This window comes from Pelodiscus sinensis, chromosome 1 (genome assembly GCF_052426305.1).
Source record: "Pelodiscus sinensis isolate ZL-2025 chromosome 1, ASM5242630v1, whole genome shotgun sequence".
NCBI lineage: Eukaryota > Metazoa > Chordata > Testudines > Trionychidae > Pelodiscus > Pelodiscus sinensis.
Window position 1 is genome coordinate 62,977,717 of NC_143052.1, and position 14,809 is coordinate 62,992,525.

The 14,809-nt window shown below is 43.3% G+C and overlaps 1 protein-coding gene across 2 annotated transcripts in view; it reads right to left on the bottom strand.

Moving 5' to 3' along the window:
- Positions 1-633: 633 nt before the first annotated feature.
- Positions 634-14,809, bottom strand: part of WIF1 (Wnt inhibitory factor 1) — a 68,403-nt gene continuing 54,227 nt past the window's right edge. Inside the window, exons 6-10 of one of the 2 annotated variants that reach the window (XM_006130199.5) lie at positions 13,623-13,718; positions 11,642-11,737; positions 7,598-7,693; positions 6,877-6,972; positions 634-1,431 (exon numbers count right to left, since the gene is read on the bottom strand). In XM_006130199.5, coding sequence (XP_006130261.2) covers positions 1,310-1,431; positions 6,877-6,972; positions 7,598-7,693; positions 11,642-11,737; positions 13,623-13,718 — 506 coding nt within the window. In that variant the 3' untranslated portion in view covers positions 634-1,309. The remainder of the gene's footprint in view (positions 1,432-6,876; positions 6,973-7,597; positions 7,694-11,641; positions 11,738-13,622; positions 13,719-14,809) is intronic. The other variant, XM_014577093.4, reaches the window with a different exon arrangement.

The window sequence follows — 14,809 nt, forward strand, 5'->3', positions numbered from 1 at the left end:
CAATGCCCATTTATACTGCCAAAAAGGTGCAAAAGGGGCTTAACATTCATGAGATTCAGGTGCTATTGTTTTTATTAATGCATGGATCTTTGGGATAGGATCTCGGCCTATGCATTACGCTCTGTGTACTATGCATGCCTGTGTAGACAGGAAGGGAGAAAATCAATATTTGTTCATTGTTTTGAGTTTCAAACAAAAACACGGTCCCATTACCATCAACAAGGAGAGAGGCAAATGGCAAACAGAGTGATCTTAAGCCCACTTTGGTGAGCAGTGTTTATACTTAGTTCCTGAAAATCCATGGAGTACAATAATAGCACAGACTACCTTCAGCATGCAGTTTGAAGTGCAGGGAGACAAGGTGAACATTCTCTTAAGAGATCCTGAGAAATTCTTGTGGAATCTGCCATATGTTGCCATCTGCTTTCCACAGGCAAAAATGTGCTATAAGCGTCAGGGGTAAATACTATTGGTCAGAGACGATGCACCAATATCTGAAGAGGGGGAAATCTGAGAAATTAGGAGAGTTGGGAGTGATTTCCCTGTTTTGTAAGAAGTGGGATCCAACTGCCTTAGAGCTCACATCTCTTCAACAAGTGATTAGTGAAATTATAACAGACCATACACCTGAGCTCTCAAAAAAACTAAAGCAACATTTTTATTTTATACATAACAATCAGTATAAAAAGTTTATTACATAAGAGCTGTTTTGTTTACAATATATTATATTGCTTCAAGCCAATGCAAAAAATTCATACATTATAGTTCTACTTTGTTTACAATATATTATATTGTTCAAATGACAGTGTATATTTAATATGGAGCACTGCAAAATTCTTATGACCAACAATATTGTTCGACTGATTTTTTTTTAATTAAGAAACTTTTTTGTGATACTTCTAAGTACATGATAGTAACAATGCCGTCTCTCTGGCTTTTACAATAAGGCTGCCATACCACAGAAGCACTCCACTCTAATCACAAAATCCATCCAAAGTATTTGGATATTGTTTCATTTTTGGAAAATATTTGCAGCTACATCATCAAAAAGGAAAGTTTAAAAATTACTGAAATATAGTACAAAACACTGTCCAAAGCATTGAAACAAGAAGCCTATATAATTGTGCTAAAGAAGAATTTATAAAACTTAAAAGGAATAGTAAATATCAGCTCAGTGGTTTATAATGAAGCTAATAAAATTCAGGCCAGTAATCTTAACTGTAATGAACAGCATTTTAACATTCAACACATGAAAGGTTAATGAAGGCTATGAACTTTGTGTAACATAAAACGTTTCAGATGTCTGAGTTCACCAGATATAATTGGATTCGGGTGGAACATGCCTCTCTTCAGCCTTTTTAGGTGAAGGCGTGTGCTGTCTGTGCTTGGGGCCTGGTGGCCTCAAGGCACTCATAATGCTGGCTCCATACCCTGAAAAATTGAGAAAGAAACTACAAAAGCAGACTCCTGGTTCATTGTTAACATTTCAAATTGAAACAGTTTTTCCCATGGGAATGTGGGGAATTTTAATACCCATCACAGGTCCCCACATGAAAAAATGGGTGCCATAAGACAAAGTTAATCATGAAAGGATGCTGTCTCTCTGGCTTTTACAATAAGGCTGCCATACCACAGAAGCACTCCACTACACAGATACTCAGGGCTATAATTCTGCCCTGGAGTCACACATGAACAACTCACGTTTGATGGACAGAGAGTCAAAGGCAGCCCTTGGAGATGGGCTTCAAAATGGTATTATTGGTTTGCTCGGTATAAAAATACTGCTGGAGAATGTGTGTTAATTATGTGCACGTTGTTTTCTTTTAAAGCCAAATACAATAAAACAAGAAGAGCAACAGCAAACACTCAGAAAAATAAATTAAAGATCTGAGATACTTTGTTACTGAAACTAAAAATGGGATGAAAAGTATCAGTGTTGTAACTATTCAGTTACATTTTCATTTACAAACCTACTTACAAAACCTCAAGGGAACTTAGGGTATGTCTACACTACCACCCTAGTTCGAACTAGGGTGGTAATGTAGGCAACCGGAGTTGCAAATGAAGCCCGGGATTTGAATTACCCAGGCTTCATTTTCATCTTGCCGGGCGCTGCCATTTTTAAATGTCCGCTAGTGCGGACTCCGTGCCGCGCGGCTACACGCGGCACGGACTAGGTAGTTCGGACTAGGCTTCCTATTCCGAACTACCGTTACTCCTCGAGGAGTAACGGTAGTTCGGAATAGGAAGCCTAGTCCGAACTACCTAGTCCGTGCCACGCGGCTGCACTAGCGGACATTTAAAAATGGCGGCGCCCAGCAAGATGAAAATGAAGCCTGGGTAATTCAAATCCCGGGCTTCATTTGCAACTCCGGTTGCCTACATTACCACCCTAGTTCGAACTAGGGTGGTAGTGTAGACATACCCTCAGAAATTACATTTCAGGGTTGCTTATTTTTTTACCATTCCTCTTTAAGAATACTGATAAGCAATTCATTCCAGCTGAGCATGAAACTTTTAAATCAGTTGTACCAAAATTTTCCTGTTCTGACTAGGGATGTCAACGCGTAGACAACTACATGATTAACTGATAAGCCTGGGCTTATTGATTAATCTTGTGGACCACACACACCTTCCCTGCCCTTGCTGCCTCTGTATCAGAGGCAGACCCACCTCCCCACCGTGCTACTGCTTCTATCAGAGGCAGCAGCATGTGTGGAGATTGAGGGGGAAGCATGTCCATGGTGGACTAGGCTCCATGAGGACAGAAACTGCTCCACAGCAACAGCTCCTGTCCATGGGGGCGGGTCTGAGCTCCCTGCAGATAGAGGCTGCTTTGGCATCTCACAGAGCAGCCTCTGTCTGTGACGAGCTTGGTCTGCCGCAGAGAGAGGCTGCTCCATGACAACAGCCCCTGTCTGTGGGGGGTCCAAACTCTCCGCCGGCCCGGTGCTGCTGCCACAGAGCAGCCTCTGTCCGTGTCAGAGCTCGGACTCCCCCCATGGAGAGGGGTTGCTGCTGCGGAGCAGCCTTTGTCTGCATCGGGACCAGGCTCACTGCAGACAGAGGCTGCTGCAATCCTGCACTGCTGCCTCTACATCAGAGGCACCGGCGCAGGGTGACAGGTAGAACTGACCTGTGTGGGGAGCTGTTTTTTAAAACTGGATCCCGTTGCGGACCGGCTCCTGCCTGCTATCCTGCGCTGCTGCCTCTGATAGACAGGCAGCACCATGCGGTGGCAGGCGGCCCTCTGGGAGTGGGGCCGGGGCTCACTGGCTGCTGGCCCTGCCTCCAGGGACCATGGAATAGTTGTGTAACTGCTAAAATTGCATGTGGTTACATGACTATTCAGTTACACGTTATCTAACATCCCTAGTCCTGACCCTGCCCTCTCTTACCAGTAATGGCATCTCTCCAGGTCCCTACTCTCCATTATAGCACAATTGGTTCTGCAGAAGATCCCGAGCTGAAGGTATAGCTGGGTGCTGAACTGGGAAGGAGGGAAGTGGAGCCAAAGGTGGAGCTGGCCCCAGGGGCAGAGTGGGAATAAGGGGTGAGCTGGGCTGGGGAAAGAGCTGGGTTGGAGGCAGAAAGAGGCTGGGTATTGCTCTCTCTTTCTGCCCTGCATGGGGGCTGGCCTGGGCCCTGTCATGCACCACCCCAAATGTTCCTCATTGCCTCCTCAGGGGTGTGCCCCACATCTTGGGGACCGCTGTTTTAAGATATGGGGATTAGTTTAGTCTTTGTTTTATAGCCATTGTGTTTCACAGCCAATGAAGTTGTCCCTAGAGTAGCTACATTTTTTTTAATTAAATGCGGGTCCGACTGAGCGATAATTGGTTTTATCTACAGAGTAAAACGAACTCTAGTACAAAGGGCCCGATGCACAACTTCAACAAGTTCTATTTAGGTGCTAATAAAAGGTGAATTTTTAGCCAAGGAGCCTGACACTGTTATTGCAAAAGACGTTTTGCCTCATTTTTTGAGGAGTAACATTAGTTCAAACCAAGGGGTTTCGTTCGAACTAACGCGTTCTGGAGCGCACTTTCAGTTTCAAACAGCTGTTGATCCGAGTAACGTGCCGGCGAGACCATGCTAATGAAGTGTGGGATATTTAAATCCCCGCTTCACTGACTATTTCAAATGCCTATATTCGCATCCCTAGTTCGAACTAGGGTGCAAGTGTAGACATACCCTAACTAAGAACTACAGTAAACTTCCGATAATCTGGCACCTTTAGGACCCAGGGGGTGCCGGATTATCAGATATGCCAGACTATCGGAAGAGGGGGCTATGAGAGGTTTGGGGTGAGATTGGGGGGGATGCCACCCCAGAACCTCATAGCCCCCTCTTCCGATAGTCCGGCTCTGCCCCAGGCATCCCTGATTCAGCCGCTGCTGGTCAGTTTCAGCAGCGGCTGAATCAGGGACACCTGCGGCAGAGTAGCTGGGGTGATGCTGGGTTGGTCCGGTAGTGCTGCCTCTTGGCGCTGCAAGACCAACCTGGCAGCACCCCAGCTGCTCTTGGGGACGCCTGGGACACAGCAGCTGGAGTGCTGCCGGGTTGATCCTGCAGCGCCGAGGGGCGGCGCTATGGGACCAACCTGGGAGCACCCCAGCTGCTCTGCCCCAGGCGTCCCCAATTCAGCCGCTGGTGAAACTGACGAGCAGCTGAATCGGGGAAGCCGGGGGCAGAGCAGCTGGGGTGCTGTTGGGTTGGTCCCGTAACGCTGCCCCTCGGGTCTGCGGGACCAACCCGGCAGCACCCTAGCTGCTCTGCCCCCAGCTTCCCCGATTCAGCTGCTCGTCAGTTTCAGCAGCGGCTGAATCAGGGAAGCTGGGTGCAGAGCAGCTCCAATTGTCCAGCTGCTCGGAGCAGTTCCGGGTTCCCGATGGTGCCAGATCATCAGGAGTGCCGGAGCATTGGATGCCGGACCAATGGAGTGTTACTGTATAGGACTATAGCCAATCTTTAGACTAGGATATTTATTAATAAGGGCTTCAAAGCCCTTGGAGCAGATACTAACATGCAAATACAGAATCCTTGTACCGTTGCATACATGCTACATATTTTGTGCTTCTCTGGGGACAGTAAAATGTACATGTACTCACAATGAAACAATATTATTTTCTAGCTGCTTGCTTAACTTTACAGATGTCACAAAAAGATGGCATTAAAATTTATATTGATTACCAGATACTTGATTTTTAGCTTTTCTGTATCTGCTGCCTATCTTAAAGGATTTGTTCTTTCTTCACTGAATGGCAGTTAGGCAAAGACATATACAATCCAGTCTCTTCTCAACTGAGTCCCAAAACCTTAATTTTAAATCATAACCCATTCCTGTCAGAGAGTATGTGTTTGCTTTATAAAAAACATCCATATTTGTTCTCTGATAAATGTGAACATGCTCACCTTTCTATATCCAATAGACCAAAGCCATTAACATGATTTAAAATGATCTTAGTTCAGTTTATATACTATCATGCAGGTTCATGTTTCATGGATTTATTAAGCATGTAGCATTTAAAATATATTGCTCTGAATTTTCTTTTTTGCTATATAATAAACTGGAGCAGTTTATACTGGTAACTAATATGCTATTTTTTCCACTGCTACTTTTCATATTAACTAGGTTATATCAAAAAGCTTTCAATACTTTGATTTGTTGTATTTATATTTTTCAGTAAGGCTGAATTAATATTTGTCACCTGGATCTAATTTGCTAGTTCAAGTCATTTTATAGCTTCTTGTTATTGGAAATAGAATGTATATTAAATATGGAGATCTTAAGGATCTCCACATCCCTGGTTTAACTACACTGAAGTTATCAGTTTCCTATACTATTTGACACCATTAGGTGTCAAATGGATCAGTAAGCAGATTATTCAAATTATCATTTCAATAAATGTAACATTGAAATCAATACATTTTGGAACATTTAAATCTGGTTTTAAAAAAGGTCAATTCACATACATACACTCCTAAATTTTAACTTGCTTTAACGTGGTTAAAAATTTGAGGGAAGATTTTGCAAAAATTGTATTTTTCTGAAATATTCAATAAGCTCTAAAATCCTATGTACAGGTTCTCTAGTCCAGCATACTCTGTTCCAGCAACATTTTAGTTAGCCCAATGTCTACTTACTATGGATGTTGCCAAGTTTCCCACCGTCCCATAAAGTTTATTTACAGCCACCAGTCCTGGCTCTCAATGTTCTGTGCTGTTATTTAGCTGTAATTTACCCCTAAATGTCTTCTATGAGCCCAATAAGCAGTGGAAGTGTTGGGAATGCTGTTACACAATATTGACCTCTGGTAGTCCTGCAAATCTCTGGTTTGGCACCAGTCAGGTCCTGAGGATGCTGGACTAGAGAGGTTCAACCTCTACTACCCTTTTTATTTATAGAAACGTCTATCCAATGTTCTAAAAGCCACGTCAAAAGCAACACTGAATTCAATGGGAATTATGTTGTTAAAGAGTATAGTATATGTGCAGCAGATACAATAGGACCATGGTGTCCAATAATTTCTGAAGCAGTAGCCACTATATTGTGGCCATAGCAATAGGGCATACTTTCCATGATTTTCACTGACGTCAGTGGGGCATAAAAGTGAGGTTAATCACCTTAAAGTTGCATTGATTGTTTTATTCCTTTTTTTTTTGTAATTAACATACAGTCCAACAAAAAGTATGTGTTGCAAATGTTTGGGATAATTATTGGTATGCCTAAATTAAAAAAAAAAAAAGGCTCATTATATAAGGGGCGGGTTTTGTTTCTAGTGATTATATAGTAGTTTTGAGCCAGCCATTTACAGATGGAAGATGATCTGTAAAAGCTACTGTATGGATTCTCAAAGATCTGTTCTCACTTACTTTTGTTGCAATGTCTTCCATGCCAGCCTTCTTTGCACTGACATTTGTTAGGTTCCACACAAGTTCCATATGATCCACAACCAGGTTCACATACAGCTGTAATTAAGTGAGAACAGAATTCAACTTCTTGACATTTCACTCAGATAAATAGATAAAGTGACATAGTTGCTTTCCCTGCTATTCTTTAGAATGTTAGTTTTGGCACAGGCCAGGCACTAGCAGTAAATCTATAATTTTCAACTGACTGTGTGCAGAATTCTGACATTAACTTGCCCTGCTACTGAAATCAGACTTTATTTAACTCCCTTGTACTGGTACAAATCAGGAGTAATTCTACTGAAGTCAATGAAATCAGTATATGAAAGGAAAATCAGGTCCATGCTATTTACATGAAAAGGTAGATTTCCAGGGCTATTCTGAAATACAAAGATATTGAAATATTACTGTCCAGAAATACTTGCTTAGTGTACTTACATGTTACTGCTTTAAAGAAACTCATGCTATTAAAAGGTTTGGTAATTGTTGTTTTTTTCAAGTTTCTTTGTTTCAAACAACCCCCTTCTTTAATTAAACATACTTTAATAAATGAAGCATGTCCACAAAATAAATTAGCCTGCTTCTCTGGCAACACACACTTAGTGCCGGTGTCAAGCAACAAGATACTGTATTGCCATCACAATGATCTTATAACAAGGATTGATTGAATGGAGTTATTACTTACGCTTTGAACAAAGATCTCCCTGGTAACCTTTGGAGCACTTGCATTTATTTTTACCAGTACATTTACCTCCATTTCTACAGGGCTGTTGGCATTTGCCTAGAAATAGAAAACATGAAAACAAAAGCCTTAGTGCTCCACTTCTACAAAAATAATTATAGGGAGTGGGAGGAAGATAACTGTTTTGTGTTTGAAACACTCTCTGGATTACATTGTTAAAGAGTCTTATGGGTAAGCAGTAAATATCATAGGGGTGCATTCTCTTATAGGCAGAGAAAGTTTATATTTCCAAGTTTTATATGCACGCTTAGACAGCTTGAAAATTAGGCTAGAACTGGGCACAGTCTCTGTGTGTTCACACAGACTTTGCCTGCACTTCTAGCACTGGGATTTGGAAGAGGGCATTCAGTGTGCCTTCTACGAGTCCTGCCTACTTCTCTGTACCCTCCTAGGCCAACTGCTGCACATTGTCACTGTGTCATTGTGCCGTTAACTGCAAGTCATATGAGCACAGGGTCCAGGTAGCTGGCTACCTGGTACAAACAGAAGAAACTGGGGAGCTCAAGACTTGAATAAATGTAATTAAGTAATAAACAGGCTACCTGAGCTTGTCAATTTGCAATCAGAGCCCAGTGTGGTCTGTTCACTTTGTAGAATTTGCTGTAGGCTCCATTCCATTCTGCAATTTACTGCTTTGGAAACTAAGTTATCATTTAAAAACCTGTTTCTGGTTTTCACGGTTGTGGAAAAAAGCTTGAAAACGTGACCTGAATATAATCAATGCAGTAACATCTACCTGACTTCTGCAGACAGCCTGAAACTTGAATTAAAATAGCCATAAAGACAGGCCACCCTAGCTTTTAACTTGTGTTAGCTATTTGAGTAGCCTAGCTTGCACTTGTGCTGCTGAGCCAAGTTAAAAACTGAGTTGCCATGTCTTCATTGCTATTTTAACTTTAGCTGGCAAACGTGGGTTAGATAAGCCAATTTAAGAACACACCATTTTTTTGCAGTGTAGACATAGCTGCAGATTAATTGGGGGCTAACGTATCTTCCTAGAATAGAACAAAAGCTAAATGCTATGCACATGTTTATTAGTGAATATTTGTTAGTGAAACTAAGATTGGACAATAGAAAAAGGAACAGCTCAGCTGGTGCAAGGAAGAGAAGGAATAAAGAAAAATACTATATGCCAGTCTCAAACTGAAGCAGTAATTAGAGGCAATGTATAACCACAGCAAGAAGAAACCCGGAGGACTTGGAGAATACTTGTTAATATTGTGAATTAAGGTTAGTACATTTCCCAGGAGTTTTAGAGAGGGAGTTCACTGTTAAAGGCTCTCTCAAAATGTTCAAACAATATAAAGATTTGGTGGGGGGAAGGTCTCTCTGCAATTCTCTGAAGATGGCTTTCTGCCTAAAGCAAAGGTTTTCTTCCCCTGTTTATTCTGAAACCTCCAGGACTGAATGTAGCTGGCTCTGGATCTAAGGAAATGGAAAGAGATTTGTTTCTCTTCTGATGTTATAAGCCTTGTCTAGCATTTTTGTAGTCTCCCACTGTTGTTCACTGTGGCCAGGCTGGCAGCTGCCACCAGCATTTCAACAACCATGGCCATGATCCCAGAAAGACCTAGGCATGTGCATAACTCTACTTGCTCCTACTGAAGTCAATCAATTTTCAAGTTATTTCTTAACACATTTTCATGGGCAGCTGGTGAAAATAGGGCAGTGGGAGGTAAGCCCTGCTCCTTCCTCGGAGGGTTCACCCCCCATGGGAGCCAAGCTGCCTCTCTTCCGCCCACCCCCCATGGGGACGGGAGGAGAGGAGGGAGGGTGAACACGCACATGTACCCCAGTCTCCCCAGCCCTGGAGCATGGGGAAGGCAGGTAGCACACATGGCCCCAGTCTCCCCAGTGCACAGGAGGCATTTTGGCGGCAGAGTGGGGCCAGGCTGGCAGTTTGGGAAGGCTGTGCCTTCCCCCGCCTATTATATCAGACACCCATGCATGTTTTGAACCTTCATTCTTTACATAGGAATTGATTTACCACCTGAATTTCCTTCTAAGTCAACAGAACCACTCCTGTGAGTAACCTGCATGTGTACCTAAGTATCAACATGAGTAGGGGCCGTGTCACCTACATCAGTCCTAGGTAAGGTTAAATGACACTATGGTCCAAAGTGCCAGAGGCTGGTGTAACAATGCTAGTATTATCAGTGATCTGGATGCACTAGTGAAAGCCCACCAGAAAGCAATTAAGAGAACTGCTAGTTTTGTCATAATCTTAGAGGAGTAAGCAAGATGCACTTTTAAAACAAAACAGGAATTAAGATGGAGGAATGTTCTACTTGTGATTCGTGTTTGAAGTGCATCAAGATTTGGCTGTTCGCATTGCTATATAACTGAATACTATACTTTTAGAAAGATATCTTTTTAAGAAGTTGCCACAGCAATGGCAGATAACCAAATCTCATGTGTTCAGCCTACAAGCAAGAGGTTTCAAAATACAAAGGAGTTTAAGGTCTTATACCCATGTTAATGTTGGTTTAAATGGAATAGCCTTATTTACACGTTCTACAATATAGCTCAGTATATGATTAAAAAATACATCAACCACTGACAAAAAGTACAAACTCCTTGCATTTTGGGTCAAACTCTGATCATATTCATGTGATAAGTTCCATCAATGTCAATCTTTTCTTAAAGGAGGAAAGAAATGAGCAAGTACTAAGATGTCACAGTCAGACTTGATTTAAGTAGATGCAAATGCAGTGGAAATCAATGGAGTTATATTTGCTTACACAGCTTTGATTTGGCTCAAAGAATTAGAATGAGAGAAAAGACACTAATACCATAACTGTGTTGAAAGAACACTTGTTCATATGCTTAACAATAATAAAACCTTGATGCTTCCCACTGACTTTGATATTTAATTATAAAAAGCTGCTAGAAAACAATCTGTACAACATATAAAGATAGAAGAATGTTTTGCAGATTAATTACCCCTGCCTATCTACATATGAATATTGTGCCAAATTTAAGACTTAACACATTCGGATTCTTTTTTCTTTGCATAATAATTGACTTATTACCATCTTCTGTTGCTGAAATATTTGCAGGATGATGAACTGTTTCATGTCTGTGGGAGATACATTAATTTCCTTGTCTGTCCATTCAAAAATTATCTTACAAATATAAGGCCAAACTCTGTTTGTCTAACTAATGTGCATAATTCCAATGACGTCACTGAGATTACCTGTGTAAGGCAAGAAACATTCAGGACTGAACGCTGATATAGAGGTATACAATGCAAGAAATATAGGCTGTGTGTATATTTTCAAAACCAAAACACTGTCCCTCTACCCCAGCCTGTGAGGCTATTAAATTAATCTAATTAAAAGACCTGTGAGAAAACTCTTCTTGTGGGCTGAGCTAATGTTTGGCAGTTGGCCTCCCAGTTTTGTCCCAAGTTAGCTGCTCTCTACCTGCACCTTTATGCAGAACAGTTAGATTGATTACAGACTGAAATACCTTGAGTGTCTTTGATGCTAAACATCTGAAAACAGCAAGTCTATTGATGTTTGTGACCAGAAGTTTTCAAGCTGCCATGTCAATGTAACTTAATACTTTCAGCTGAAGCTCAATGGTTACAGTTCTTTGCCCCTTTCCCCTAGTACCAATTAATATTTCAAGCTCTGCACTCTACTTTTAGAATCTAAAAGGCTGTTTTAATCTCACATGCAGTAGTGTAAGTTACTGCAGACGTGGCACATGCATATGGTGTTGACTGAGTGCTCATGCAGTGAGGGTTGCTACTAAACCCATGGATTTGTTTAAAAAACCAGACAGTAAGATGATCAAACAATGAATTGATACGCATCAGTGGTGAAGATCACAAACACTGGCCTGGCTCACACCCAGAGGGTCCCAGCCTGCTGTTTGAGAATCCCAGCTGTCAGTCAGCACAGAAATGTGTCACTTGATCTTCTCCCTACTGTAACCAGAATAACCTCAGTTTAAGTGAAACAATGTATAGCGGAGACTCACTGATTTCACAATGGTCTCCCTCGAATCCTGAAGAACAAATGCATTTTCCTAGATAGAAGCAGGTTCCTCCATTGAAACAGGTTGTTGTGCAGTTAGCTGAAGGACACGAAACAAAAAATTAAAATTATATGTCTAATATAAAATTATTTCTACTCTAACAACTTTTTACCGATTAGGCACTCAGCTGGGTGGTTGGAAACCCCTGTTGAAATCCCTTATCAGGCAGATGATGTTACCCTTTTTATTGATACACTGTGTAAGGTAATTATAACGAAAATATTAAATGGAATAAGTTACGTGTTTTTTAATCTGTCCAGATGCAGCAAGTTAGTGCACCAGCCTTTCATGTAAGGAATTCAAGATCCAAATCCTTATTCTTCCAATTAGCCACAAATGGAAATGAATTTTCTAGCCAGTCCCATAGTCCTTTAGCAAGCCAAGGAAGAAAATAATGGTTGTGTACATTATATATTATTAAATTGGTGTACATTAGTGTTCAAAAGTGAGTGTAAGTTGCACCTACCTTCTGCTGTCTTATACACATGTAATTTACACTACAATGAAAGTCACCGCTGAGTTTTGGCCATGTTTATTCACATCTTAACATATGCATGAGCCTTTGAAAAGGCCCAGGAATGGAGTAGCAGAGATAAAGTGACATGGTCATAACATTCTGTTAATGTTGTGATATGGAGCGTGTAGATCAGGCTCGGGCAAAATATCCTCTGTGGGCTGGCTGTGGCTCATGAAGCCACCAGATCCGGCCTGCGGCTGTAGCAGAGAGCCTCAGGCATACTCCCTGCTTGCTCCCTGCCTGCTGCTGAGAAAAGTGGCCATTTGTGGCCTTTTGGGCCTCTGTTTCACCAGCTGTGAGCCTGGGAGAGGGAGAAAGGCTTCATGTGCTGCTCCCGCCCCCAGAACAATCCCATTGGCTGATTTCCAGCCACTGGGGTGCCTGTTGTCAACAGACAACTTTCAAAGCACCCTAACCCTCCCTTCAGGCTCCTAGATGTTCAAAAACCACATGCCCTTTCCCCCCTCCCTCCCTCCCGCAGCCAGTGCAGAGCTGGGGCAGGCAGGGAGTCTGCTTGAGAAGGCTGCTGGCTGGGAGTCAAGCAGGTAAGTCTCAGCCAGAGCCTGCCTCTGGCACCCGAACCCTTTGCCCCCCTACCCCACATACCCCAAACCCTCTGCCCCCCTTGCACCCATATTCACTCCCAGATCCTGCACCCTAAGCCCTTACCCCAGGTCATAGTCCAAACCCCTGCACTCCCTCCTGTACCCCAGTCTCTTGCCCCAGATCACAACCCAAACCCTTGCACCCCAGTCTCTTGCCCCAGATCACAACCCAAACCCTTGCACCCCAGTCTCTTGCACCAACTCACAACCCCCTACTACTCTAGGTCACAGCCCAAACCCCTCCACCCCCTCCTGCACCCTAGTCCCCTTTTCCAGGTCACAACCCCCTCTTGCCCAAGTTCACAACCCAAATCCCTGCACACTAGAACCCTAACCCAGGTCACAACTGCCTCCTTCAACCATGCTCCCTCCCACACTCCACACCCTCTCTTGCACCCCCGTCCCTTACTGAAAGCTCCCTTCTGCACCCAACCCCCATCCTGGACCCCACACCTCCTCCATTAATATGGAAGAGTGTGGCCCTTGACCACTTTCCAATATCTTGGAGTGGCCTCCCCATCAAAAATTATTGCCCACTCCTGGTGTGCATAGACACAGAAAGTATCATAGGTGTACATATAAGGCTAAACAACGAAACAATATCTGAAGGGACACTATCAAATATAGTTCTCTTGTCAGGCTCCCTGCAACGCTGTACCATGCAGTCAAGGACACATTATAACCCATTACCACCACTGTGAGGAAAACAGCATGCAAGAAGGTAGGACAAGGAACACAAAAATAGCTGTAGCTGGTGGATTACAAGTTTACAACTTGAATGTTTTTTATTCTATACAGTTACCTTTATCACAGTTGATGCCATAGAATCCAGGAGGGCAGATGCACAGCCCAGGTGTGACACAGAGCCCACCATTCATGCAGCGGGATGCACACAGAGCTAATTTGCCAAGAGTGAAAGAGAACAAAATGCTGGTGTGAGGGAGAGTTGAACATGCCAAAATTTGCAACAGGATTTTAAATCTCAAACTTTAAAAAAAATCAGTAACGAGAACAAATAATCGTTTTCAGATTACACCTTTTCTCCTCTGCTGAGTATAAGAAGTCAGCTGTGTAATATAAAATAGATTAATGCAGAAAGATGTTTCCAGGGGAGCAAACAGCTTCCACAGGTCCCTAGGCAAGGTGTATGTGGGGGGTGGCTCCGTGCCCCTGAAAGGGGCAGGGCCTCAGGTGGAAGGGGTGGGGCTGGGGCAGCCAGCCCTCAGCACCACCCAGACTGTGGCGCTGTCTCCCTCAGCCCCCCAGCCTACAGAACTGCACTGAGCAGTGCTCGGAAGGTGATTTAAAGGGCCCGGGGCTCTGGCAGCTGCTGTAGTAGCAGCCATGGCGGCCGGGAGCTCTGGGCCCCTTTGAATTGCTGGGCCCTGTGGCATTGACCCCATTTGCCCTCCCCATCAGCGGGCCTGGATGTTTCATAATTCTACTTATTGATTATAGTGATTGAAATAACACTGTAAGAAACTGAAGATTGGCTTCAGTGCTAGTCCTACTTAATCAGTCAGCACTGAGGGCAAACATTGTCCTTTCCACAGGTTACTCCCAATCGGAGAACTGAAAAGAGCCAACCTGGCATTTCGCTGAAATGTTTCAATGCTGTGGGCATGAAACTGGTCAAGGGTTCAGTCCTTTGCGCCCGTGGATCTTGGAATATCTGTCAGACTCAGGGCCATCTCTGCAGTACTCCTGGCCCTTCGCATTGCCTCAAAGTTCCCACAGCAGCATGACTTTTTCAGGTGATGTTTTCTCTTACAGCCTCCCCAGCTATGGTAGCTACCCAACCCAGCCCTTGAGGAGGAACGGCAGGGAGCAGAATTTTACTTCATGGTTGGCCGGTATTAACTTACCCAAGGATGCCAGCAGGCTGAGTGAGAGAGGTCTTGTGACTGGCTTCTGAGCCCCTTTGCAAGGACCTTCCCCAGGGTTGGGAAGAAGGAGGAAGCATGTACAAAAGCTAGTGTACTCGTCATC